The 27,927-nt window shown below is 37.5% G+C and overlaps 1 protein-coding gene across 1 annotated transcript; it reads left to right on the forward strand.

Moving 5' to 3' along the window:
- Window positions 1–277: 277 nt before the first annotated feature.
- On the forward strand, window positions 278–27,636 carry LOC134748614 (senecionine N-oxygenase-like). The gene is made up of 8 exons (XM_063683409.1): window positions 278–471; window positions 11,195–11,382; window positions 21,984–22,122; window positions 23,937–24,108; window positions 25,475–25,747; window positions 26,314–26,474; window positions 26,854–26,997; window positions 27,380–27,636. Exons 1-8 carry the CDS (start codon window positions 394–396, stop codon window positions 27,578–27,580), a joined length of 1,356 nt encoding a protein of 451 aa, XP_063539479.1. The 5' UTR covers window positions 278–393; the 3' UTR covers window positions 27,581–27,636.
- Window positions 27,637–27,927: the final 291 nt, after the last annotated feature.

Below are 27,927 nucleotides of genomic sequence, written 5' to 3' on the forward strand. Positions count from 1 at the left end.
GTTCACTAACATATACTTATTTATGTAAAATTTGATTACAGACAATATATAGACAACAGACAAGTAAAACTAAATAAAAGCTTGTAAGTAAAACTAAAATAAAACGAAACTGCTTGCTTATTACACACACGATGTTTCTATAACAATAACTTTTTTTGGGCTACATAAGGGCGACAACATGTCTCGTTTCGCTTTTTATGACATTAGCAAGTCACTAATCGATTTTATTATTATAGAATGTATGGCTTGACGGTCAAGGCCTGAGATCCCACCACCAAGTAGTCAGTCAACCTACACCAGTCTTTTGTTTGTGACTCGCGCGCACCGGGCCGACGCATGCGCGTAAATGAGTTATAAATTAAAAATTGTTTAAACAAATAATTATTTAGTGAAATGGCTAGTTTGATGCTACATGTGACTATTTTGTGTTTTGTTAATTTGATTTTGGAAGCAACGGATGGGCTTGCGGTGGTACGTGTTTGAATTTTTAAATTTAACGATCAATTTCAGGAGATATTTCATTTGGCATGGCAAAAAATAATATGACGTGTTTTTATGAAAACCTTGGGATTGATAACGTTAAAGATTATGCTTATTTGTTATATGCGAAATTGTATGGCTTATATTTTATTAATTTATTTACTAATATTTTAAGCGATGGTGGCCAATTTTCTACTAGGTATCAAATTTTATTAAAATATAAAATTAAAATTTGCACCTATAGTCCTAACAAGTTACAAGACTTAAGCGAGAATTCATTGTTTAGAGATGCATTATGTTAAACATATTCATCATTAAGATTATACAAGTTAAAGAGTCCCTAGTCCCCAGCAAGATCGGTTCTCCATACAAACGTACTTACGCTCTCATTTTAAAACTACTACCTAGATTGCTCTGAAACTTTGTACTTACAGTAGGATATGGTATATCTAGTCTTGTAATTAGTTTATGTAGCTTCAGATACCAAAGTTAAAAAAATACAGCGCATTTAAATTTTTCATACAAAACTTGTTTTTGCTCTATTTCGTTTGTTTTATAAACTGGAGCTATATAAACTAATTACAGGACTAGATATACCTCATGTTATTGTTCGTGCAAAGTTTCATTACAATCCGACAAGTAGTTTTATAACGAGAACTATACTCCGTTTGTATGGGAAGGTAAAATTCGGCCGAGCTTGCTGGGGACTTAATTAATTTTTGACGATAATATTATAGTCTTAAACTGGGTAGCAATTTCGTTCAAGGTGCCCAAAAATATTACGAAAGAACAGGTAGGGTGTAGGTAATCATAATCATTAATATTTTTATTTGACTGTTGGTGTCTTTGCAGAAACGTTTTTAATTTTTTTTTTAATTAAGGGCCTCTACTCACCGTACCGATAATCACATGGAATTTTTGATACATTGCAGCTTTTGATCGATCAATTGAATTCCTTGAACCTACTTAGCCGTCAATGTATGTATGTAGGTAAAATCACATGCGATTTAATGCAAGGTCAGTATAGGCCTTAACAGAACAGCAGTACTTATATAGTTGTCCACCTGTCTCTTTATAACACTCAATTAAAATGTAACTATATAATTAACTACACAAACACGCACACGTGGACAAGAAGTTAAGTAAATAACTAATTACCTTATGCTTTCGTCGTTAAACAATAGGTAATTGGTCGTGACATACGGATAGACATGCAGCATTTAATGTTAACACAAAACAATCGTCTTTTGTTTTTGTTAACTTTCCCCATTTCGGTAGAGTCGCTTGTGTACGAGTACAATACTGCGGAAACTGCATAGTAAGACCATTGGCAACAATGTATGGGTTGTTAAACTTTTACAGCATTTAGACCGATTCAAGTATTTACGAGAGGATAGGTGAGGTCAATGCGGCCAAATCCGTCTGTGGGACATTCCGTACGTATGCGTATTCTTTTTTTTTGAACCTGACTTGGGCTCTATTACACTAGGGTAATTAGAGCGGTAGGACCTGCGGGGGGATGGCAGCCTGGGGAAAATCCAGGACCCTTCCGCATCACACGAGACGGTTTTGCTACGCTGGTATGCGTATGCGTATTCACCATAGTGCTGCCCCTCTATGACCACCCCGTTTTTTTTGTTGACTGAAAGCTTTCAATTCTGTACAAACTCAGTTTAAACATGTCATCTAGGATTAAGTTAACGTAAACAAGCTTCACAATAAGTCCAAGGACTCGTTGATAGGCTGAGAACGGTGAATGTTGAATAGGTTACATTAAGTACTCGCACTTTAGTCAGAAAATGTACGTAAAACGGGAAGTACTTTACAACCGGCTCTCTACATTTATACTTTTGTTATTTGGCTCTACAGACGTCATCGATAATTTCATGCGATTTTGATATATTGCCGACTACTGAGGTACAAAGACACTATGTAGACGCGCAGCTGCTGGTGAGTAAGGTTGGCAGAGCTCAACGAGGGTGCGGAGTGTTAAGGTCGACAATCGGCAACGCGCATGTTACAATTCTGGAGATGCAGGCGTCCATAGGCTACGGTGACTGCTTACCATTAAGCGGGCCGTATACTTGTTTGCCACCGACGTAGTATAAAAAAGAATTCAATTGATCGATCAAATGCCGCAATGCATCACTAATATCAAAGATCTATGTAACTCCGTATAAGATGAATAAAGTCTAAGGAAAAAACATGAAAAATCAAAGAAAAATTGATTCTCGAACGGATGGCACCTACACCTTTGGCCTATTTTCGGCTAGATGGCGTTGAGGGTTTCGTTTGTTATTTAACAATTTTAACACATATCAGTGAAAGAACAAGGGTCAAAATCATATAAAAATAATAAATACAAATAAAAAAATCATTTATCCATATATACAGGGTGGATTTTCTTAGTGGGTCAGTGAGGGCAGCTAAAGGATCCCGTGCTGCTACGTGAAAATGGTCTTAGAAGAGTAAAAAAGTAAAAAGTTTTTAAGTTTTTAATTAAAATTTTTGTTGACAATGATGACAAATCTGGCGTATGAAATGTCAATGATGCGTTTTGAAATTGCATCGACTCAACTTGTGCGTTCAGAATTATATTTAACATCATTATTAAAAAACAAACTTTTCTTATGGAATTTTAAGGTTTATGTCATAAAGTCATTAAATAAAGCTAAATTTGGTATTTTTTATAAGTTTCTCAAACCATTTATTTAATGATAATTAATATCGAACGAACCATTATTATGAGCGTTTTACGTTTTGTTATCTGTCAAGCTACTTAAACACGCTCCATCCAAGGTCAAATTACTTTCCCCACTAGTGGATAAAATGCGTTTTTATCCGCTTGTTTAAAAGGATAAAAGACAACTTTCCGAGCTAGTTAGGGTAAAATAAATATAACCTTTGTAGGCTCTATGTGTAACCCCGTGTTCCTACACTTTTCGGAAAGTATAGTAATATACTACACTTTCCGGTAATTGTATTCATTGAAAATTGCACTATATTATCATCATCGTGCACAATGTGCCAGAAACAGCATAAATAATTCAAATCCGCTTGTATGATTACCGTATCACGTAATATTAGATAATCGTTGCTGTAATTTTTCGTAGGTATGTAGCTACTATTGAGTAATCATATGCAGTGTGTCACGGACGATTCGATTTTTAGGGTTCCGTACCCAAAGGGTAAAAACGGGAATTTTCACAGATGATGTATTTCTGTTGCCGCTATAACAACAAATACTAAAAAGTACGGAACCCTCGGTGCGACTCGCACTTGGCCGGTTTTTTTATTGCCTTATGTTATGCGGCAGTGCGGCACAGTCACATGTAGGGGAATCCATATTTATACAGGGTGGATTTTCTTAGTGGGTCAGTAAGGGCAGCTACCAGATCCCGTGCTGCTACGCGAAAATGGTCTTAGAAGACCTTCCCTCAATTTTGAATTAATGAAGATTGGCGTTTACAGATTTTGGAAAAAAACATACGTATCGTGCGAGAAAAATGCCATTTTTGGTAAACTTTTTTTTGATGCCAATCGATCCTATTTTTTGTATGTATTATGTATTTTTAAACATAAACTGCTCTGACTTCTCCAACTTCAACTTCACAAACTTCTTCAACTTCGACTTCTCCAACTTCTTCAACTTCGACTCTGCCAACTTCTTCAACTTCTCCTACTTTTTCAAATTCTTTAACTTAAATTTCTCCAACTTCTACTTTTTCAACTTCTTCAACTTCAACTTCTCCAACCTCTTCAATAACTTGAACTTCTTCAACTTAACTTCTCAAACTTCCTCAAGTTCTTCAACTTCTTCACCTTCAACTTCTCCAACTTCTACAACTATGATATCCTACTCAAACTTACATATTTGTTACTCGCTTAGAATAAGATACATAATAAACGAATACAGTTATTCGCTTTACTGATGTACCTATGCCAATATTGAGTTTTTAGGTGCTTATTATTACGTGTTCGTAATTTATAATTCGAAACTCATTCGCGTGCTTAAATAATGTACCAGAGCTAATAAAGCAGAGATCTAGAATACCTATGTACGTATTTAATACGGATGTACGGGAAGTAGAATAGAATATATTTTATTTGTAGTAATTGTCATCGTCATATTCAAAAATTACTATACCTATACCCCTATGTTAGTAGTAGTAGTTAGTAGATATATACCTATACCTAAATACCTAAGTACTGTGCAGTTTTAAGTAAAACCCAGGGCAGTATACATAAATTGTTAAATATTCATGTCCGTCATGTTTTAAATACCTACAATTTTGGTATTTATAATACTTTCATCTGAGACTAGGCCTAAATATACATATTATTTAAACCTAGTTCTGCATCTGCAGAGTTGTTAGCCTTGCGGACTGCAGTGATTTGTTTCTTGTTTCCGAGATATTTGCATTTCACGACTAAACTAGGTAATGTGTACATACCTAGAGTCCGTGTAAGCCTTTGTCATTGCAAATGTCATGCGTCGTATCGTAAGAAGTTAAGGTACGATGAGGTACAGCAACGTAAGGTATTACGGGTACGTAATTATAGACAAGTACAAGTACATGGCACCTTCGGTGGCGGACTTGCATTGTTGGCCGCCCTAGGCCCTGGCCCTGTAGTAACTATACTATTGCCGGCCTTTGTCAGCACCCATCATATGGGGCATTTTCTATGAAAAGGGACCTTATTGTCGATGGCGCTTACGCCGCATAGCGTCGCGCGGCATTGTATTTATACCGGAGCATAGTTTATAATGGCGTAAGCGCCATCGACAATAAGGTCCCTTTTTATAGAAAATACCACATATAGACTTATATTGACCGGGATATAGACCGTGATTACCTTTTGTATTATCTGTGAGCTCCCGATATTTCGACGCAGTTACATGCATCATGTTCACGGGTGACTGAAGATAGCGGGTGGGTGTCAAAGTTGTGTAGACAGCGCTCTGTCTACCCTCATTCTTGCGCGTCGGCTGCGTTCACTTTCAACGTTACTAACGGTCGCATTCACACTTGTTGGTCCGGTCGCGTTCACAATCGTTGGTCTGTCCAAACACACTACACTCACGGTGTCACTACGCGTGTTTGATTCGGATATCACTGGTTTTTCCACAAACAAATCACAGGATTCCACACATTTGACAGTTTAAACCCATCTTCACGATTGAAATTTTTGTATTTGTGAATTTCAACGGCTTCTCTTACCAATCTTGGTATATAGTGGCGTTCTGTCGAAATGACCTTGGGACTATGCAACTTGATCCAGTGATTTGTACCCGACTCAAGGAGATGCTGAGCAATAGCTGACTTGCGAACGTCATTGTTCTTGACCGCAGCAATGTGTTCTTTAATTCTGCAGGCAATAGTGCGTATGGTCTGCCCAATGTACGAACTACCACAGTGTTTGGACAGACCAACGATTGTGAACGCGACCGGACCAACAAGTGTGAATGCGACCGTTGGTAACGTTGAAAGTGAACGCAGCCGACGCGCAAGAATGAGGGTAGACAGAGCGCTGTCCACACAACTTTGACACCCACCCGCTATCTTCAGTCACCCGTGAACATGATGCATGTAACTGCGTCGAAATATCGGGAGCTCACAGATAATACAAAAGGTAATCACGGTCTATATCCCGGTCAATATAAGTCTAGTGAAACTAACCGTGAATCATTCAAAACTCTAATACCACATATAGGCTGCCGTCCCTAATATCTGGCCGCTCTGGGCCCGGGCCTACTGGGCCTTAAGGCAAATCCGCCACTGATGGCCACTTTACTCTACGGACATCTACCCTGTCTTTGCATCACGGCTTTCTATTTACTTAACACACAGTCAGCCAGCACAACGAGACCTTTTTCGAACGTCGGATAGTATGAAATTTGGCTTTTTTCGCAGAGCGCAACATACCCGCAGGCCGTATTTTGAAGACCACTGCATTAGACTTCTAATGTAATTGATTCCTATGTTTTAGGTCTACTTTTGTCGCATATGCTTTTTAATTTAGCCAGTGGACATGATCATGATTTTTCCTCTAGACGACACATAATGCAGTCAAGGGTAGCGTATGACCTGATGCGCGACACGTGACCTTAATTGCTATTTTTCGAGGCCAAAACGCATCCACGAAACAGGAAATATGCCCAACTGGGTTTGAAAATGTTGTGAAACCTATATCACTTATAAGTTAATAATATGTAGGTTATTAAGTTAAGTATATTGTATAAAGATATTCCAGTAACCTATGATCGATTATTATTATGGTCGCGATTATTAGTAAATAGAAAATATACATAGACAGCTGTTTTGTAAAGAATTATCGGTATTCTAAGCCAGGCAATGTAGGACATGGTAGGCAATAATATTGTCTTCGGTTACCGCGATAGTTAATCATGAAATAAAATTATGAAAACGGATTATATCGCGTATATTGAATTTATAATACATCCCGACGTTTCGAACCCTTTACAGCGTTCGTGGTCAACGGGTGCGGGTGTCTGTGTGCGAGTGGGTGCGGGGCGGGGGATGTAGTATAAATTAAATATACGCGATATAATCCGTTTTCATAGTTTTATTTCATGGTAGGCAATGTTGAGGAAAATTACGGTAGGTACTATTACCTACCGTAATTATACCTATGTATGTGCCTACTTAATTTTTATCTTTTTTATAATCAACAACCCGACACATCATTTTTGGAGATCCCCAAAATGTCCACACTACATAATTACTTGTCCATGACACGGTCGTTAATGGCCAACATGCATTGTTAAAAAGTAAATTAATCGATTAAGGCATTAGTATCCGCACTTGAGCGGGAATTAATTAATTAGTGTGAAGAAACATGTTGTTTTACGGCGGACGGGGTGTTAAATTAAACGTCATGTTTTGTCATTTTGTGTCGCAATATTATTTCATTTCATCACTGAGAATTCATACTTTGAGGTAGAAGGATTTCTGAGATTTTTTTTATTATCTATACATAGAATCATTAATATATCATGGTTATTGATGGATTCTGTGAACTAATTTTGCCTCTGTGACGATTAATGTTGCGGACTAATTTGTAAACAATAATTTCAATTAGGTATGTGTATGAAATAAAGAAATATACCCCTTGACCCCTTGACCTTAATTGATTTACTATATCTGTAGGTAGTTATTAATTGCTTAAACAATTAAACTTGTTTAAACTGTGTATATTCGTACTTAACCGGATTTCTATTGCAATTAAATAAATCGGTTCAAAGATAATAAAACAATGTTCAATAGAAACAGATATATTAAATAAAATATCTAGATCGAAAAATTTCAAAAAAGCAACTTTACCGAGAGTTCACTCACTTCCGTTTAATTTTATTATAAGTCGTTCCCTTAATGTTATCAAATAAAGGTCGAACACGGCAAAAGTGGGGCATGTAAGATTGACTATTGTAAAAAAAAAAAGGTATATAAACTTTTTAAGCAACTATTTGATCACAAGGAACTGGCCTACAATATGTCAATGTTTTTTTTTAATTTTATTTATTCGTTGCCAAAATGTCGACCAAACAACATAAGCAACGTGAACGTATTTTGCACGAATATGTAGAAAATTCAATGCTCAGCTACAGAGACATCGCGAAAAGACTGAAATTTCCTCAATCTACGGTTTGTCGCGTATTAAAACAGTTTCGTGAACGCCTCACAATAGATCGCAAGCCAGGAAGTGGTGGGTTACAGGGAATCAAGAATAAAAAAAAGGAAGAGTGTTTTAAGGAATTTTGCCTCAAATCCAAAAATCTCATCTCGTGATGTTGCCAAGAAAGTTAAAATGTCTCAGTCCTACGTTCAAAAAGTAAAACGTAGGGCAGGGCTTAGAAGTTTTAAAGCCCAGGCCGCACCAGATCGAGACTCAAAACAGAACTTGTCTGCTAAAAAACGGTCACGAAATCTCTATGAAAATTTTATTACGAAATTTAAGTGTGTAGTCATGGACGATGAAACATACATAAAAGCGGACTTTAAACAAATTCCTGGGCAAGAGTTCTATACTAGCACAAGTCGAACAGATGCTCCTGAAGAATGTAAATTAAAAAAACGGTCTAAATTCCCCAAAAAATTCCTTCTCTGGCAGGCAATATGCAGCTGCGGAAAAAAAAGTCGCTCGTTCATTACCACCGGGACCATAAACGGCGATATTTATCAAAAAGAGTGTTTGCAGAAACGTTTGCTGCCTTTCATAAGAAAGCACGACTCACCGCCGCTGTTTTGGCCAGATTTAGCCAGTTGCCATTACGCAAAACCAGTGATGGAATGGTACAAAGCAAACGGCATCGTGGTAGTACCCAAAACATGCAACCCGCCAAATAGTCCAGAACTCCGGCCCGTTGAAGAGTACTGGAGTATTATGAAAGGAATCTTAAAAAAGAAAGGCGGTCAAGTAAAATCGGTCCCTGAGCTTGAAAAAATATGGACCTGGGCGACTAAACGGTGTCCTAATGAGATGGTGCAAAGTCTTATGAGCCGTGTGCGTAGAAAAGTTAGGAGTATGGGTTACTGTGTAAATAATATTTAAAATAAGAACTGTTATTTTAAAGTCCGTTAAATTTGTCATTAAATGCAGTAAACTTCATGTATTTATTTATTGTAAATATTATTTAATATTAATTTTTGTGTGCCCCACTTTTGCCGTGTTCGACCATTAGTCAGTAATTAATGACATCTTGATGACTTCCAAAGAAATGCCAAAAACTAAAACTTACAAACATTCAATGTCAAATTCATGATAAAATAATTCGGTGTTCAGTTTTCGGAACCGGCTCTAGCTATATATATATAGCCGGTTTGGAAGTCATCAAGATGTCATTAATTACTGACTATACTTATAATATAAATATATACGAGTAGGACGGTACGGTCGACATTTGCCGGAGAGTCACTTAGGCATATTATCTTGGGTTGTTCTCATCTTCCTAACAGCGAGTACTTGCACAGACATAATCTCGTAGCCAGAATTATTCACCAGCAGCTTGCTCTCCTATACGGCCTCGTGGTCCGCGAAGTACAGTACTACAAGTACTCACCTGCGCCAGTTCTCGAAAATGGTCGGGCCACGCTCTATTGGGTCGGTCTATCATGACTGACGGACTATTGTAGCCAATAAGCCTGATATCGTGCTGATAGATCGAACGCAGCGCCGGGCCGTGCTCGTCAACGTCACCAATACTATCCCCCATGATGTGAATCTCGTGAAAGCCGAGAAGGACAAGTCCAGCAAGTACTATACTTAGACTTGGTTCACGAGTTAACCGCAATGTGGGATGTTGATTTGACGATCATTGTTCCTATAGTCGTGTCAGTGAACGGTCTTATAGCGCAGTCTCGACCAACACTTAGAGATTCGCTGGGTGGTTGGATCAAGGGTCAGATGTAGAAGGCGGTAATTTTAGACACGGCGCGGCCGAGACACCGGAGCACCCAGTATATAGGACTGGAGTGTAAGGTTTGCAGTCAGGATAGTAGAAGCGACGGAAGATTTTTAGCCGACTCGAATACAGGCATCGTAAAGTCAGCATATTGTACTTTTATACTCACATTGTAAAACCCTAACCTAAGACCCAAGATAAATAAAGGAATATTATAATATATTTTTTAGCCAACACAAATATCCTCCCACTTTAATTAATTATATAAGTCATTGGTCAACCTGAACCTATCTGAATCCCTTTCACTGATTTACTAACGAGAGGTAAACTTACACTTTCGTATAAATTACCTCACTAGGTGTGATGCGGTTGTCAAAGCACGTGTTAGCAAAGCTTGGCTAATAAATATTTATTATCAACCACTCGTGTCAATAGAATATAAAGTGTTTTACTATTTATGTTGTCCGGCGTTCGATGATTATCTACAGCTACGGGTGTTGTGGTTGTCAATCTCCGGAAATATTAATATTATCCATGTAAACCTTCACAGTCACTAATATATATATTCTCCATGTAAGGTTACCTGTCTTTATTGCTCAGGAGTGTTCTAATTACAACGGGAATTTACTACTTATATTAGTTTTACAATGCATGTGCTCGAAAAGTGCGTTTCCTACGGAGCCATATCATGCAGAAAGTACTACTTTTCCGCACTAGTGCTTTTCTTTCAATTTTTTTTACAGTACATGTGGTGCTACTTTCTCGCACTAGTGCGGAAAAGAGGACTTTTCGTGCATATGTCGAAAGTTTAAAGGGCCATATGTACTGTAAAATGTTGTACGATACACGTGCGAATAGGTAATTAGCAACTCGTGTCGATTTAAAACACTCCTTTTAATAATTAAACTTATTTGCCATGATATGTTTTTTTTTTATTGACTCGCACAATGCATAGTAAAACATTGTATGATACACGTGCGTAAATATGATTTCCGCACTTGTTGCATAAATAGCTATTGTTTCATTTTGTACGATCGGAAAGGATGCAGGAAGGATGAGGTTTAATTTTAAATCGACAAAAAATGTAATATTCTAAAAAACAGCACACAAGCCTCTAGTTTTGTGTGCAGAGTAACTTATACTTATCTAAGTCATAATCATTATTATAATATTTATAATGTTACATGACCCGTATTATTGATGATGTATAAAATTTAAAACCGAGGTATCTCCTAGGTTTTGAGTAAAAAATAATTTTAACCTAAAATAATTCCGTTAATATTTTTTCAGCCATCCCGACGAACGTGCGTGATTGGCGCCGGCTACGGCGGGCTTGCTTCTGCGCGGTACCTAAAACAGTATGGCGTGGACTTCACCGTGTTTGAGGCGCAACGGAGCCTTGGCGGGAACTGGAGGTTCCAGACTGATTTGGAGGAGGATGGTCTGCCAGAGTTCACGGGGATCTATAAGCAACTAAGGTAAGTTTGCTGTAGTATAATAGCGTAAACTTTAGATACAGTGTTCGAGCTGCAGAGGAACCTCGGCGGCCATTTGAGGTTCCAGGCTGATTTGTAAGAGGATGGTCTTCCGGATTTTACGGGGTTAGTGTACCAGCTAATGAGGTTGATTGACTTTGGCAATAGACGTTGACTTCAATAAACGTTTTGTACTAGGCGCAATATATTTAGCATTAGCGGGAACTAAAGGTTGCAGACCGATTTAGAGGAGGATGCCAGAGTTCACGGGGACCTACCTACAAGCAACTGAGCTTGGTTTGTTTCATTGATATGGCGTCGACTTCACGGTGAGGCCGATTTTAATTTAACAATTTACTACACCATGTAGTCTACATGTACTTATGAATACTATGATGTAACAACATCTTATCTCACGCACACCATAAGAGAGAGAGAGAGAGAGAGAGAGAGAGAGAGAGAGAGAGAGAGAGAGAGTTAGCGATCGCCAAGGTCGTATCAAAACCTTAATAAATTGTTAAATTAGAATCGTTCCCCGCGGTAAGCAAGACTAAGAAGTCTAAGAACATGACATACTATCTATTTTTAAACAAAATTTAATGATGCGGATAAAACTGGTTACCTAACATCTGATAAACAGACAGAGATTTTTCTAGCACGAACGAGGCAACGCTAGTGACTTCTTTCCGAGATTTAGTTTATCGATATCTTATAACGGTCATGTTATAAGCAAATCTGATCTGTTTGGAAATAAATTATCAAGAAGAAATAAACTATCAGTTTATTAATACTTTACCCACTATACTTCACATGACACACATAAACCAAAATTGCTTTTCAAATCGCGATCGCCAATAAAACCATCACATACAGTCTGGCAAAAAAGAGTAGAAATTAAAAAGTGGCAACACTGTAGTGCGTCCCTTTCAAATCAATCTAAGAAAAACGGGACGGCAATACAGTGTTGCCACTTTTTAATTTCTACTCTTTTTTGCCAGACTGTAGGTTTTCTTACATGATTTTTCAAGTACTTAAACTGCCAAATTTTTTCCATATTTTCGGGTGTAAAACTTCTTTGCCTTTTTGAAAAAATCCGCATAAATTGAATAACTTTTTTTTTAAATTCCGCTGATGTAATGGGTGCATGGCAGAAATATGGAAAATGATTAACGTCGAAGGGGTACTTACCGATAATAGGATTGTAGATGTTTTTATTTTGTCAAGCACTAACAACATGACCAAACGTCTAGGCTAGAAAAATCTCTGTCTGCTGATAAAACGCATCAAGCGCAACGGTGTTTGCTTTACCTATTTACCTAGTAATTGTCTTCTTCTTTTTCTTCTTCAACCTAGCATTTTTCCGGCCTAGCGCCAGGGTCCGCTTTCCTGCTCAATCTTCTTCACTTTGCCCGGTCTTCAGCATGCTCAGGTGTGAGATTGTTCTCTTCCATGTCCGCTATCACGACGTTCAGCCAGCGCTTCTTAAGCCTACCGCCGCCGCGTGATCTAGGGCCTTGGACAGTGAGTTCGAGGCATCTATTTCCTACGTAGCGTAGGGGTTTGCGGCTTAGATGACCATACCATCGGAGACGACTTTCCTGCAGCTTATCCGCTACGTCACGGATTCCGAGGCTGCCACGGATGTGTTCGTTACGTATGCGATCTAATCGCGTAACGGTAACGCTACATCCATCGCGACATCTTCATCTCCTATTTAGTAATTGTATTTAAGTAAAATAAGCATATCTTGTTTATGTGTCGTCATTGTTAGCGTGACAATCAAAACTCACTAATTACAAAAAAAAATCTAAAATGAATCTTGTTTTGGTACTACCGTACGGTTTAATATGGCTCTGAACTTGGGGTAGTAATTAGTGAGTTTGTCTGTCACCTGACGAATATACGCTTTATGTAAGTATGTAATAGTTTAAGTTTTTAAGTTTCGATCGACTGCAAGGTGCATAGTTCTTCACTGGGTCATGACACTGCAATTTCCAGTTTTTTCACGAGATGCACCTCGCAAACCGGCCAAAATAAGGTCAGTTGCATCACAGCTTTAGTGACCACATGAGCAGGGTCATCCTGACTATTGGCTGTGTGAATGATTTTTCGCGATATCGAAGTTCATGTTGAGATTGTCAATGGTTATTGTCTATGGTTGAAAGAACAAACGAATGAGCTGACAGACGTCACTCACTCCATTCTCGAATAAAACTAAGAAAACATGTACTATTTATATTAATACAAATATATTACTTCGGAGTCAACAATCTTTAATTCAAATAGCCCGTAAACATTAACATGGTAGCAGATCGATAGAAAATAAATACAAAGATGTATTTCGGGTAACGATTCATGGAAATTCATGGAAATGAAATAAGAAAATATAACAAGAAAGAAAAATAAAAGAAGTAAAACAAAAGAAAAATATGACGACCGCTACAACAATTTCGTCAACAAATCATTTCAATCTACCAATTTTAAACGAAAATAGTAATTTCAGTACATGGAAATTCCGTTTAAAACTAATATTAGAAGAAAAACAACTGTCGTACGTGCTTAATACAAAAAAAGAGGCATTGGATACGACCGATAAGAAAAAAGATGACGCGAAAGCAAAATCCGTCATAGCCCAATCAGTATCTGATAAATATATAGAAATAATAAAAAGTGGGGAAACAGCAAATGAAATGATGACATTTCTCCAAAATATATTTGAAAGAAAGAGCGTATGTAATAAATTTTATCTAAAAAGAAAACTCATCACATTGAAGTGTAATGAACCTCTACAGGCTCATCTAATCAAATTTAGCTCAATAATTAGCGACCTAAGCGCTATAGATGTTACAGTAGATGAAGAGGATAAAATATGCTACCTATTATCGTCATTACCAAAGGATTACGATCACGTCATTACGTCAATTGAAACAATGGCATCTGAGAAAAAGTTGAATTTTGATTTTGTCAAAGCCAGACTTCTGGATGCTGAAACAAAAATTAAAGAGGAAGGCACAAGTCAAGAGTCGGAAGCAGCATTTAGCTCAAGATTCCATCAATACAAAAACAAAGATAAATATGAAAATTCAAAGAAAGAACAAGAGACTTCAAGAGGAGAATATAGAGGAGCTCAGACTTCAAGAGGAGAATATAGAGGAGCTCACTCATCCCGCCCACCAGGACGATTCTTTGGGCAAAGTCGCCGTGGACGAGGACTTTACAGAGGAAATGGAAGATTCCAAAGTCAAGGAGCATTGTTGACTACAGAAGAAGATATGATAGAAGAAGATATAAGCTTCATCGCAAGTGAAATTGCATTAAGTGGTAATAGTGAAAAGGACAGAGACTATGATATAACATTTATTATAGATTCTGGATGTACTCAGCACATTGTAAGTAGCCAATTTGAATATGAAATGACAAACGTCAGAAAATTAGAAAAAAACTGTGAGAATACAAGTTGCTAACGGTGAGTACATATTAACTAATAAAGTAGGAAAATTTAAAATAATATATAATGAAAAACGTAAAATAAATATAGAAGCATTGATTGTCGAAAATATTTCATACAATTTACTGTCAGTCAAAAAGATAGCTGAGGCAGGATATAGTATTATGTTTAATAAACATAGAGTAACTATTAAAGGAAATAATGCATTTATTGCAGGCATACTAGAAGGCAAACTTTACAAGTTACGTGCAAACATATGTAAAGAAAGTTGTAATATTAGTAAAGTCAATGATCTTGGTGATGTTCTTTGGCATAAGCGTCTTGGTCATCTGAATAGAAAATCTCTAGGTATTATGAATTTACCAATGTCTAATAAAATTTGCAGCCCCTGCTTAGAAGGTAAAGCAACCAGAGCACCTTTCAAACAAACTCCAAGACCGAAGTCAACCTATGTCGCTGAGATGCTACACTCAGACATCGCAGGACCAGTCAAGGACTGTGGACTAAACGGTGAAAAATACTTCATGACTATACTTGATGATTATTCTCATTTCTGTGTGGTATACCCACTAGTTTACAAATCAGAAGCATCAGAGAAGCTCATCAACTATATATTGAGAATAGAAAATGAAACAGGTAATAAAGTAAGAAGAATTCGTACTGATAATGGTGGAGAATACACCGCAAACAAAGTAAAAGACTTTTGTAGAAGAAAAGGGATTAACCTTCAATATACTGTACCTTACACACCTCAAGAATCAGGTTGCGCAGAACGTCTAAATCGTACACTGTGTGACAAAACAAGAACTTTATTTGCAGAAACTAAGCTGCCCAAATCTCTATGGTGTGAAGCAATTCAGTGTGCAGCTTATCAACTTAACAGGTCTCCGTCATGGGCAATAAACTATGAGACACCCTGTTACATGAGATATGGTCAAACGGATCTATCAAAACTACGAGTTTTTGGCTGTAAAGCATGGGCCACAATTATTCCAAGAAAGGACAAGCTAAGTAAACGAGGTCAAGAAACAAGAATGGTTGGATATAACAGTGTAGGTTATAGATTATGGAATCCAGAAGATAATTCCATCATACTTTCACGAGATGTAACATTCGATGAAACTGATACACTATATAAAGAAGAAAAAGAAGAGAATAATGTAAGAGAATATATAGAAGAACAAGTAAGACAAGAAATCAGAGAAGAAGAAACAGAACCGCTCAAAGAAAATGAATCGCAACAAATAGAAGAAACAAGAAGGCATTCATGCGAAATCCAAGTAATGAATGGTGAAAGACAAGAACAAGCTACCCGATCTGGGAGAGCAGTCAAACGTCCTACGTATTCAAATGATTTTGAAACGAACATAGTTATCTGTCTAAGTACAAGTGCACCTGACACATATGAAGAAGCAGCAAGACAACCAGAATGGAAAGAAGCTATTAATAAAGAACTACAAGCATTAGAAAAGCTAGAAACATGGGAAGAAAAAGAATTACCAGAAGGAAAGAAAGCAATTGATACTAAATGGATTTTTAAAGAAAAAGATGAAGGAACAAAGAAAGCAAGACTAGTTGCAAGAGGATTTCAACAAAAGAAAGAAAACATATTTGAAAATAATTATTCACCAGTTGCGAGACATTCAACAGTAAGATTGTTTCTATCTAAAGCTATTCAAGAAGACTTAAAAATTGCACAACTTGACATACCAACAGCATTTTTAAATGGTAAACTAAAGTCAGACGTATACATCAAAATACCTCAAGGTTATGAAACTAAGAACAGAAATAGAGCACTTAAATTGAAACGTGCATTATATGGATTAACAGAATCACCACGATGTTGGAATGAAACGATAGACACATTTGTGAAAACTATTGGATTTAAAAGGTCTGAATATGATTACTGTATGTACTACAAAGAAGACACCTGGATGCTTATTTACGTAGATGATATCTTAATTATTGGAAAACGTACAGACGATACAATAAAAGCTTTAAAAAAAGAATTTAACGCAAAAGATTTAGGAGAAATTAAAAGATTTTTAGGAATGGAAGTAAACAGAAAAGAAGACAGTATAATTCTGAAACAAACTACAATGATATACAAAATTCTAAAGAAATTTAACATGGAAGATTGCAAAGGAATGAAGACACCTATGGAAATAAACTATAATATACAGATTCAAGATGAAATGTTAACAGATGTCCCCTACCGAGAACTAGTTGGAAGTCTTATATATTTAACAGTCACCTCAAGACCTGATTTGACATTTGTTGTATCTTATCTTAGTCGATATTTAGACAAGCCGAATGAACAACTCTGGAAAGCTGGCAAGAGAGTTATTCGCTATCTGAAAGAAACCAAGGACCGCGGATTGATCTTTAGAAAGACTGCAGATGCCGAACTATATGGATACTCCGATGCAGACTGGGCAGGAGACAAGAATGACAGAAAGAGTGTGAGCGGAGGCATCATCCTACATGGAGCAAACCCCATATCATGGTTCTCCAAGAAGCAGTCCTGTGTTGCCCTGAGCACTGCCGAATCGGAATATATTTCAGCAGCAGCTACAGCACAAGAGATGGTTAACATTAAAGGTTTAAGCGAACACCTAAGACTTAGTAGTGAAGCTACTCTATTCGTTGATAACATTGGAGCAATATCTATGTCAAAAAGTTATGAAAATTCAAAACGAACCAAGCATATTGACATTACGGCTCATTTCCTCAAAGACCTTGTGGAAAAGAACATCATCAACATAGAGTATGTAAACTCAAATGAAAATTTAGCCGATTTAATGACTAAAAGTTTATGTAAAGAAAAATTTAATTACTTTGTTAACCAATTTTTATGCTAATATAGTCCAATCAACGGATACTTAGTACAGTTGATGGATATTTTCTTTGACAATTAGATTAATTAGTAAATGGTAATATCTTATGTTATTGTTACTATTGTTAGATTAATTAATGGTAATGTTACCTGACCATCATTTAAGTGTCAATTATCATTGTCATAATATTTTAAAATGCTTTTAGTAAGCAGTATAATAAATAATTAATTTTATTTTAATTATCTTAAAGTTAAATTGTAACATTAATTTAAAGCTATTTTAGCAAAAGCTTACTAAATAGCAAATTAAGTTTATTCATATAAACTTAAATTATAATTTTAATTTCAGAGGTTCTTAGTACGAAATGTGTATGTACTATGCAGCAAATTTAATTTTTTAATTGAAAGTTAAATTTGAGGAGGAGTGTTGAGATTGTCAATGGTTATTGTCTATGGTTGAAAGAACAAACGAATGAGCTGACAGACGTCACTCACTCCATTCTCGAATAAAACTAAGAAAACATGTACTATTTATATTAATACAAATATATTACTTCGGAGTCAACAATCTTTAATTCAAATAGCCCGTAAACATTAACAGTTCATCTTTAAGTAAAAGTTGTTATAGTATGTCATCATACATAGATACATATATAGATATTGACAATGCGGCGTAGTGAGTAAATGAAAAATAAATAGAGCAGCCCGTACCCCGTACCTATACGGCAACGGCAAGTGCCTGGTGATAGAATAGATAGGTAGCTCAATAAAAGAGATAGAAAAAACAATTAAACATTGAAGGAGACTAGACTATGATCTTACTATTCATCCATCGTTTCTTCTTACGGGATAAACTTCAAAAAGAGCCGCATTCCAAATATTTAATTATTAGAGCCACATCACAAATATTTGGCAAGTGCAGCCAGGCGCAGTACCTGCAGAACGTGTATTTGTTTTGTCGCTGATAATCGATTACGTCAGACCCGAACCGCTTCTTGCTCAATGGCTTATGGTAACAGACATATACTGCATATATAACATCATATATGTAGAGGGCGCATGTAGTTTGCTTTTACAGAAAGAAAAACATTTAAACATAAAAGCAGACAAGACCAAGGTCTTAATTTAACCATCGTTTCTTCAGCGTGTGGAACTTCAAAGTATAGAGCCGCGTCACAAATATTTAATTATTTGAGGCACATCACAAATATTTGGCAAGTGCAGCCAGGCGCAGTGCCTGCAGAATTGTTTTGTCGCCCATAATCAATTACGTCAGAGACCCAAACCGCTTCTTGCTCAATGGTTGAAGTTAACAGACATATACAACATATATATATGCTTTTACAGAAAAAAAAAACAATAATTGCACTCGTATAGAAGCTTTCTTCGTCGTGTGGATTTTCAAAGTAAAAGCCGCATCACAAATATTTGGCAAGTGCAACCAAACGCAGTTCTGCAGAACATTATGTGGTTTTCCAATACAGAAGAGTCCTAATGCTTCAAGTGCAATAAGGTCCTTTTTATCTGAAATTCCAACAAAATTTCAGATAAACAGGTCCTTATTTATTGCACACGAAGCATACGGATCCTTCTCTGATGGAAAGTCACATATATTTGCTTTTGTCACCGATAATCAATTACCTACGTCACATGCAGTCCGATCAAACTGCTTCTTGCTCAATAATTTTAAGTGACAGACATATTTGATATAGATTCCGCATACTCCTTCCACGAATTTTATAAAAAATTGCAGTAAGAGAGAATGAATTCATTCATAATGTGTCCATGCAATTTTAGCAGAACGTACATCAGTTTATATTTTAATGTCGGGCAGAACTATCGACTTATATACTAAATTTAAATTTCAGGTAAAGCTAGTAAATTAAAAAATACCGCGCACCAGGAGTTTAAGATATGAAATCCTCAACAAATAATGATTTAGTACTTACCTCTTTGAGCGCTAAACCTATCAAAGGCATCGTGACTTGTCTGCCCATAGCGCCAATAACGCTCATTGGTGTTTTGGCGTACGCTGTGAAAGTAACCTTCACGGTTTCAAGTAAAGTATATATTTGATATTTTGTACAGCAAGCTACAAAATTACTTGGAAACTTTGTAATATAATAAAGGGTAAGTGTGTACATAATGCCAATGTCTGTGATATGTTTGGATGCAACAAATGGCGATCAGTAACAAGATCTACATTTGGGTGATCTACTTAAATATCTCTGTTTTAAGATTAAACTTCTCGCCGGTTTTCCTCGTATCTGTCCATTAAACAAGAAATGAGCCCGCATTAACAATACCAAATGTAAAGTACATTACCTACTGGAGAAACCACGGATGTTAGGTAATTCAACCGGTTGGAACGAGAATACGGGGACTAGTCCAGTCAGTTTAATCTAACCTGCTTACTGTCAACATATTTTATAAATTAATTATACAAATACTGGTAACAATTTATAGATTCAATTCATGTTTGAGGATAAATACATACCTGGAACTTTAGTTATATTTATTTAAAACTTAATTGCATAAAGGTAATTTTTTTTTAATTATTGCTGAGACGAACTCGAATGCAACTTACTTGATTTTCTCCTTTATGTATAGAAAACTTTGATGTCAATTGAATTCCATCGTGGTTTGGTACTTTTTTTATATAGTTTATACAGGGTGACCTCAGCCATTGGACAAACCCTGAAATCCTACGTAGAGTTTCTTCTCAGAAATGATCTTACGTTAATATTTTTTAATTTAGAACAATTATTATTATTATTACGAGCCTATTGTGTCCCACTGCTGGGCAAAGGCCTCCCCCCTCTTCTTCCACTCCTCCCGGTTTTGAGCTACATCTGGCCAGTCGCTCAAAAAGGAGTCCAAGTTATCCCGCCATCGCCGACGAGGTCTGCCGGATCCCCGGTTTGACTCATGGGGCAGCCACTCTGTGGTTATTTTGGCCCACAAGTCATTCGGCATGCGGCAGACATGACCAGCCCAGTCCCACTTTAACTTGTCCGCTTTCCGAGCTACATCTATTATTTGGGTTTTAGAGCGCAGCGTGGTGTTCCGGATGCGATCCCCGAGTTTCACACCTAATATGCTGCGCTCCATACCTCTCTGACAAACCCCGAGTTTGGACTTCTGAGCTTCCGTCAAAGACCAAGTCTGAGCACCGTAGGTGAGGACTGGAAGTATGCACATGTCCATGAGCCTACGTTTGAGTGATAGAGGTAGGTCTCCCTTCATGAGGTGTTTCATGGACCAATAGCTCTTCCAGGCGTTCTCGGTCCGTCTGTCGACCTCTTTTTCTTGTCGCGCCTGGAAAGAGACTATTTGGCCCAAATAAAGGTATTCATGGACATATGCAATGTGTTCTCCGTTTACCTCAATCCTACGTTTTGTGCTGTTAGTCATGACTTTGGTCTTTGACATATTCATCTTCAGTCCAACCTCGAGGCTTGCGTAGCTAAGGTCTTCTAGCATATGATGTAGCTCGGATGCCGTTGAGGAAAAAAGGACAATGTCATCGGCGAAGCGAAGGTTGGTTAACCTTTTCTCTCCGACAACCAACCCCTTGTCTCCCCAACGCGGCGCAAGCTTCTGGAAGACATGTTCTAATGTGCTGGTGAAAAGTTTCGGCGATAGCGGATCTCCTTGTTTTAGAACAAAAGATAAAAAAATATTTTTTTTACAAAAATTAAAGCCTGACCAGTAATATATGATCATTGTCAAGAGGGCGCTGTTGTTGCGCATGTATAGGGTGACAGTGCAGTATAGTATGAAAAAAATAGTTTCAGTGAAATTCCGCAACATGGCGCGTGATCATATATTCCTGGTCAGGCTTTAATTCCAATGATCGACAACAAAAAAAACATATTGTATTAATAATTGGCAGTGTTTTTGACAATTTGTTCGAAAATGTGCGGCAATTATGACACTTGTCAAAAGTCAGAATCTTATTAATGTCATAAATAAAAAAGATAATCAATAAGGTCAAAGAAGGTTTCATACTTATTAAATATATTAATAACGGGCCACTCACTCTCACTTCTTCGTAACCGCTACACCGGTTGTTATGATACTTTGTATACTGATTCTAAATACCCTAATGCATATGTACATTTCGGCTTTGTCCAATGGCTAAGGACACCCTGTATATGTAGGTCGACCGTAGTCCCGATTAGACGTACGACGTACCTATTGTTGCGGGTTCAAGTCCCAACTACCGGCCGAGTCCATCCAGTTTTCAATGTTTTAACATAACCAGACATTTTACACGTGTGCTTAAGCGAAGTTATTAATGTCAATACGTTGTTCCAGGACAAATACACCGCGGCAGACCATGGAGTTCGCCAACTGGTATTTCCCTGACTCAACGCCTACGTATCCCAGCGGTCCCTGCTTCTACAAGTACCTGAAGAACTTCACCAAAGAGTTCGACCTCGAAAAACATATAGAGGTAAGTACGTAAAAACCTAAAAATTTCTGAGACGCGATAAGTAGTGCAAAAAAGTAGAAACAAGTTACTACCTAGTCAAAACTTCTAAGGATTTAGTCATCATATGACGTTGGGTGGGATTCCCGACGAATTAAAATTAGGATCATCTAGGTTTTCTATATCTTTTTTTGCGAGCGAAGCCATTAACGATAAGATCAAAGTAAGATATATATTATATTATAATAATAAAGTAAGATGAGTCAATTATATTCTCTAAAATCTGATTATTCATACATTCATTCATTTTTATTTTTAACATTCTAAATCATTCTAGATAGGTATAACAAGGGTAACGATAGGTATACGTAGGTATTTTTGTACATAATATCATCTATCTTTTCTTGTCGTGACTTAATGTGAGTTGTGTTGGGTCGTCATCTCACAATAGATCCTGTTTATGGCATAAAATCGTTGTAAATAACGATCGATACAAAGACGTAATTGCTATGATTCTAGTTAATCACATTACTCTTGTTCGTAAAGGCAAGTAAAGGAAACCAGTTTATTGCTATGCAGTGTTTTCCTACGCTACGGTTAGGTATGACATACTTCCTGCAACAAAAAACTTATACGCTGGTTTTTTGAATAGGACTTTTTTTGTACAAATATTGTAGGTAAAATTTTATACAGTTGTATTGTGTTTTGGTTTACACAAATAAAAAACAAGCAACTTCCTTTATATATAAAAATATAAACAGTCAAGCCAGTTACTTATTTTAGTTAGTTCCCTACAGAAACAATATGATATTCTATTCTATCGTAATCAACACCTACTCGTATCTTTTCAGCAATGTCTTTTCAGCTGGTCACCTAGGCCAGGGGCTCAGTGGTCGACAAACTTATTAAAGAGAACAGCCAACTACAGGAAAAAATCAACACTTTTAGCATTTTAGGAATGTCAAAGCATCACAAAAGTTAATTTGACTAGAACTCATCTAAGTGTTAATTTTTAGGGTTCCGTACCCAAAGGGTAAAAGCGGGACCCTATTACTAAGACTCCGCTGTCCGTCTGTCTGTCTGTCTGTCACCAGGCTGTTGTAATTTTCACAGATGATGTATTTCTGTTGCCGCTATAACAACAAATACTAAAAACATAATAGTATAAATATTTAAATGGGGCTCCCATACAACAAACGTGATTTTTTTGCTGTTTTTTTCCGTAATGGTACGGAACCCTTCGTGCGCGAGTCCGACTCGCACTTGGCCGGTTTTTATATTGTCTTGAAGAGCCGAATTGCAGGTCCAGCGAGCCTCATGCGGCTCGCGAGCTGCGGTTTTCCCACCAACGTTATAAATTCTTAATGGTAAAGTAATAAGAATCTTGGAATCTACACTTCACAGCTATCGTAACTCATATATATACGTACCTATAAGAATATTTCTCTCATCTAACTTATTTTTAATACGTACAAGATATACACAACCAGATGTACAGTAGTATTACTAAACGAAATTAATAACTAGCTTAAATCTAAAATAGGCCCTTGAGGCCTAGTTGTAGGTACCAAGGATATTGGCGGCATTTCCTCGCTGTATCGCAATGCTGATACGTTGTGCGAGGAAGCCACCAGCTCTTCGGTCACCAGTTACGTCAACCAGACGCTTCGCGATTTCTGCAAACAACTTGTGCGCGCTGGGCCTAGATCTATGGACCTGGAAGTTAACTTTTTAATACTATTTTCAATAAGATTCTTACAGTGAATCTAATTGAAATCGTTATAATATTATGTATGATGAACTAAATCTAAATAATAATTATAAAAATCTATTTTCAGTTCCGCTCTTTAGTGACGTCAGTGAAATGGGCGGGTAACCAATGGGAGATCTCATACACGAAGACAGACACCAAAGATAACGCAACGGCGACGTGCGATTTCGTGATCCTCGCCACCGGACATCTGGGCAAGCCGAAAATACCTAAGTTTGAGGGCCAAGATGCCTTTAAAGGTGACAATATTTGGGATATTGATTGCAATCTCTTTTTAACGTAGTTAAATTGACGCATAGACTTACATTGACCGGGATATAGACCGTGATTACCTTTTGTATTATTTATGAGCTCCCGATATACGGATGGGATACGGTCTATATCCCGGTCAATGTAAGTCTAGTGAAACTAACCGTGAATCATTCAAAACTCTAAATGGACGCATGTTAGATTAAGTATTAGATATAGTCAATATTCAGACACAATTGTAATATTGTAAATAACGGAAATGGCAAAAAACGGAACCCTTATGGATTCGTCATGTCTGTCTGTCCGTCCGTATGTCACAGCCACATTTTTCCGAAACTATAAGAACGATACTGTTGAAACTTGGTAAGTAGATGTATTCTGTGAACCGCATTAAGATTTTCACACAAAAAAAAAAAAAATTTGGGGGTTCCCCATACTTAGAACTGAAACACAATTTTTTTTTTCATCAAACCCATACGTATACGTATACTATACGGATACGTGGGGTATCTAAGGCTATATAGGTCTTCAAAAATGATATTGAGGTTTCTAATATATTTTTTTTCTTAACTGAATAGTTTGCGCGAGACACTTCCAAAGTGGTAAAATGTGTGCCCCCCCCCCCCCCTAAGAGAATGATAAAACTAAAAAAATATATGATGTACATTACCATACAAACTTCCACCGAAAATTGGTTTGAACGAGATCTAGTAAGTAGTTTTTTTAATACGTCATAAATCGTAAACCGCAATTTACCTTTCATTCAATCAACTCAAATATAAAAAAAAACATTTAATTTCATAAACATATTTAAGTATACCCATACAACAAATGTGATTTTATGCCGTTTTTTAATGGTACGGAACGGGTCCGACTCGCACTTGGCAGGTTTTTTTTCTACGCAGCTTTTTCAGGGAGGCACGCTAACTGACATCGCCAGACGACTTTGCCCTCTTTGCATATCTTCTAACACGAAATGGGGGGTACTAAAATTATGAAAAAGTGAAACACAGAGAAACATACAGCAAAAATGTACCCGGTTGACAGATGCTTCTTCCATACACGTTACGTGGCTATTTCCATACATTAAGTTGATTGGCGTTTTCTAACAACGGTTGTCGTTTTGGCTAGCCCCCAGTTCTGTTGTTTCATTAATCTTCTATAGGTTGTGAGTGACTGACACATACCTAAGGGATTTCTGCACTGAGGTATAAACGTCGTTGTCGCTAATGAGAAGGATAAATTAGTAAATGACTAGTGATCACTAAAAGTAAATTAGACACTATCACTAAAAGTATACTACTTAGATTCAAATGCTAAACTTTCAATTGTTTAATCTACAATTTTTCTTCACAGGCAAAGTAATCCACGTTCAAAAGTACAAAGACCCCGAGCCATTCAGAAACCATCGAATCCTCCTGATTGGCGCCGGCCCTTCAGGTCTGGACTTAGCTACGCATTTGACCAATCAGAGCGCTCGGTTGGTTCACAGCCACCATTTGAAGTACAACCCGCCGTATTTCGGGGCCAATTATGTAAAAAAACCTGATGTGAAGATGTTCACGAGAAATGGTGTAGTGTTCGAGGATGACAGCTTTGAAGAGATTGACGATGTGATACTTTGCACAGGTAATAGGTACATCCCTTTTTTACTTACAAGATTATTTTCCTTAAACCTTGTTCATCCTGATCTCCTATTCCCTAATGGCTCCATGCTCACAAATATAATTTCATAATCCAAATTCAGCTTGCAGACTACTATAGGTAGTAATTACGGTCCTGCTGCCGTGCAGATGCCGCGTCAGCCGTGCGCGAGACGGTGGCATCTCTCTGCCAGGCCGAGAAAGTTGTAGACGTAGGTATTGCTCTGGCATTCTAGCGGATAACTTTACTGTCTCTCTGGACTGTCAATAGCACTGAGAATACAAAGAATCATCATCATCGTTCCAGCGTTATCCCGGCATTTTGCCATGGCTGACTTAGGGAGCCTGATGAGGTCTGGTTAGTAAGGTAATAGCAAGATTGACACAAGCACTAGGTTACGAAAGCTACTACTATCTGACCTTCCAACGTTCCAACCCAGACCCCTCTTATCTTCATTAGGACATTAAAGTAGACATATTTAGATCTACAGAGTAAGGTTAGAAAATTTGTAAAAAATATTCTTTGGTTGAATAAATCCACGTTCATTTCAGGATACGAGTTCGACTTCAGAATTCTACACGAGAGCTGCGGGTTGACGGTGTCCAGCAAGTTCGTACTGCCGGTCTACCAGCACATGGTGAACATCCGGAGAACCAGCATGGTGCTGCTGGCGCTGCCTAAGCCAATCATCACCCGGACTATTGATGCTCAGGTCACACTTCTTTGATTAATTACGGCTTCTTTGATATTTAAGGGCATTCTATCATATCGTCAGGGATTTACGTACGCGGTATTGCACTATTACATATTATATTACATCAGTCTAGTAGAATTGAGCCAGTCTGCAATATAGAACCAAACTTGGCACTATTTCAATTGGCAATGTTCTTGTAACTTCAACCGTTTATCTGTAAATAATCAGAATAGAAAAGTGGAGTATAATGGGGTTGTTGCTGGGTAGGAGGATAAACAAACACTTTCAAGATCGCATTTTTCTAATAGTATGGGATATAATATATCTTATTCCTGCCAAGAATAACCTGTTCCTATTCCTATGACGTCAACTAACATTCGAATATTTCTAATTAAAGGCGGATTACGCAGCATCGTTGGCAGCAGGTAAATTCGAGCTGCCCTCACAGGAGACAATGCTCAAGTCCTGGCTGCAACACGTGTATTCTCTGCAGACCAGGGGCAAGAAGATCGTGGATGTCAACTTCTTGGCCGACCAGCAGGTAAGTCTCTGATTAGAGAGAACTTTTTTACATTCGTACCGAACCAAAGTACGAGTACCTACATCATCATTATTGTCATCATATCAGCCAAATAGGTACCCTTGTTGAACCGATGTCTCCACTACTAATGTCCTGTTTGCATCAAGATGAAAAAGCTCTTAGCTCGCGGACCCACACCTACCTCTACCTATATTCATGACTGTCCCTATTCAGGCACTATGAACACTTCATACCCGTCACCAGCATCCAAACACCATAACAATCCAATAATTACCGTCAAATCACACAAACTACTACACAAACACAATCACACAAACAGTATTAAATTAGCCCGATTGACGTATTAAATTTTATTTAAAACTGTAGTTTTTCCTTTTTTCAGGACCAATACTTCGCCAACCTCACCGCCGAAGCCGGCATCACTCGCGTGGCCCCTGTACTAACCACAATAAGAGACTTCAACGGCAAGAACCGTCTCGAAGACTTACTCAACTATAGGGATTACGACTATAAAGTACTCGATGATCACAACTACGACAGATTTTACAACCCGAGGAATGAGACCTGTAATATTTTAGCCTAATTAGTAATTTTGTATAGTAGGTAAAATAGAATAGGAATAGATCAGCTCTCTGAAGACCTGTAGTCACTTCTTGAAGTTTTGCGAGAACGTGACGCATGATATTTATAAAGAACGAGGATTAAGTTACAATCCCGTTCTAATAAATAGCTGTTTATTGCTGTAGAAGGATTGCAAGTAGTGTTTGTGTCGTAGTGACAGGACGGGCGCGACAGTATCTTGCCCGAGCCCGAGACATAGACTACCCGTCATTTCTCTGTATTCATTTGTCCTGTGCTAGGCCTAATGTAATTGCAAAAACGAAATACCCATAAATTCATACTGGTTGGGTATCGATTTAACTGTATTAA

Source organism: Cydia strobilella, chromosome 16, assembly GCF_947568885.1.
Source record: "Cydia strobilella chromosome 16, ilCydStro3.1, whole genome shotgun sequence".
Classification (NCBI taxonomy): Eukaryota; Metazoa; Arthropoda; class Insecta; order Lepidoptera; family Tortricidae; genus Cydia; species Cydia strobilella.

Excerpts from the sequence above, each read along its gene's own strand:
- LOC134748614 (XM_063683409.1), top strand. The coding sequence starts at position 394 with ATGGCTAGTTTGATGCTACATGTGACTATTTTGTGTTTTGTTAATTTG. Across the intron at positions 22,123-23,936 it reads ACCTCGAAAAACATATAGAG|TTCCGCTCTTTAGTGACGTC; the intron begins GTAAGTACGTAA and ends ATCTATTTTCAG. Across the intron at positions 25,748-26,313 it reads CGATGTGATACTTTGCACAG|GATACGAGTTCGACTTCAGA; the intron begins GTAATAGGTACA and ends CGTTCATTTCAG.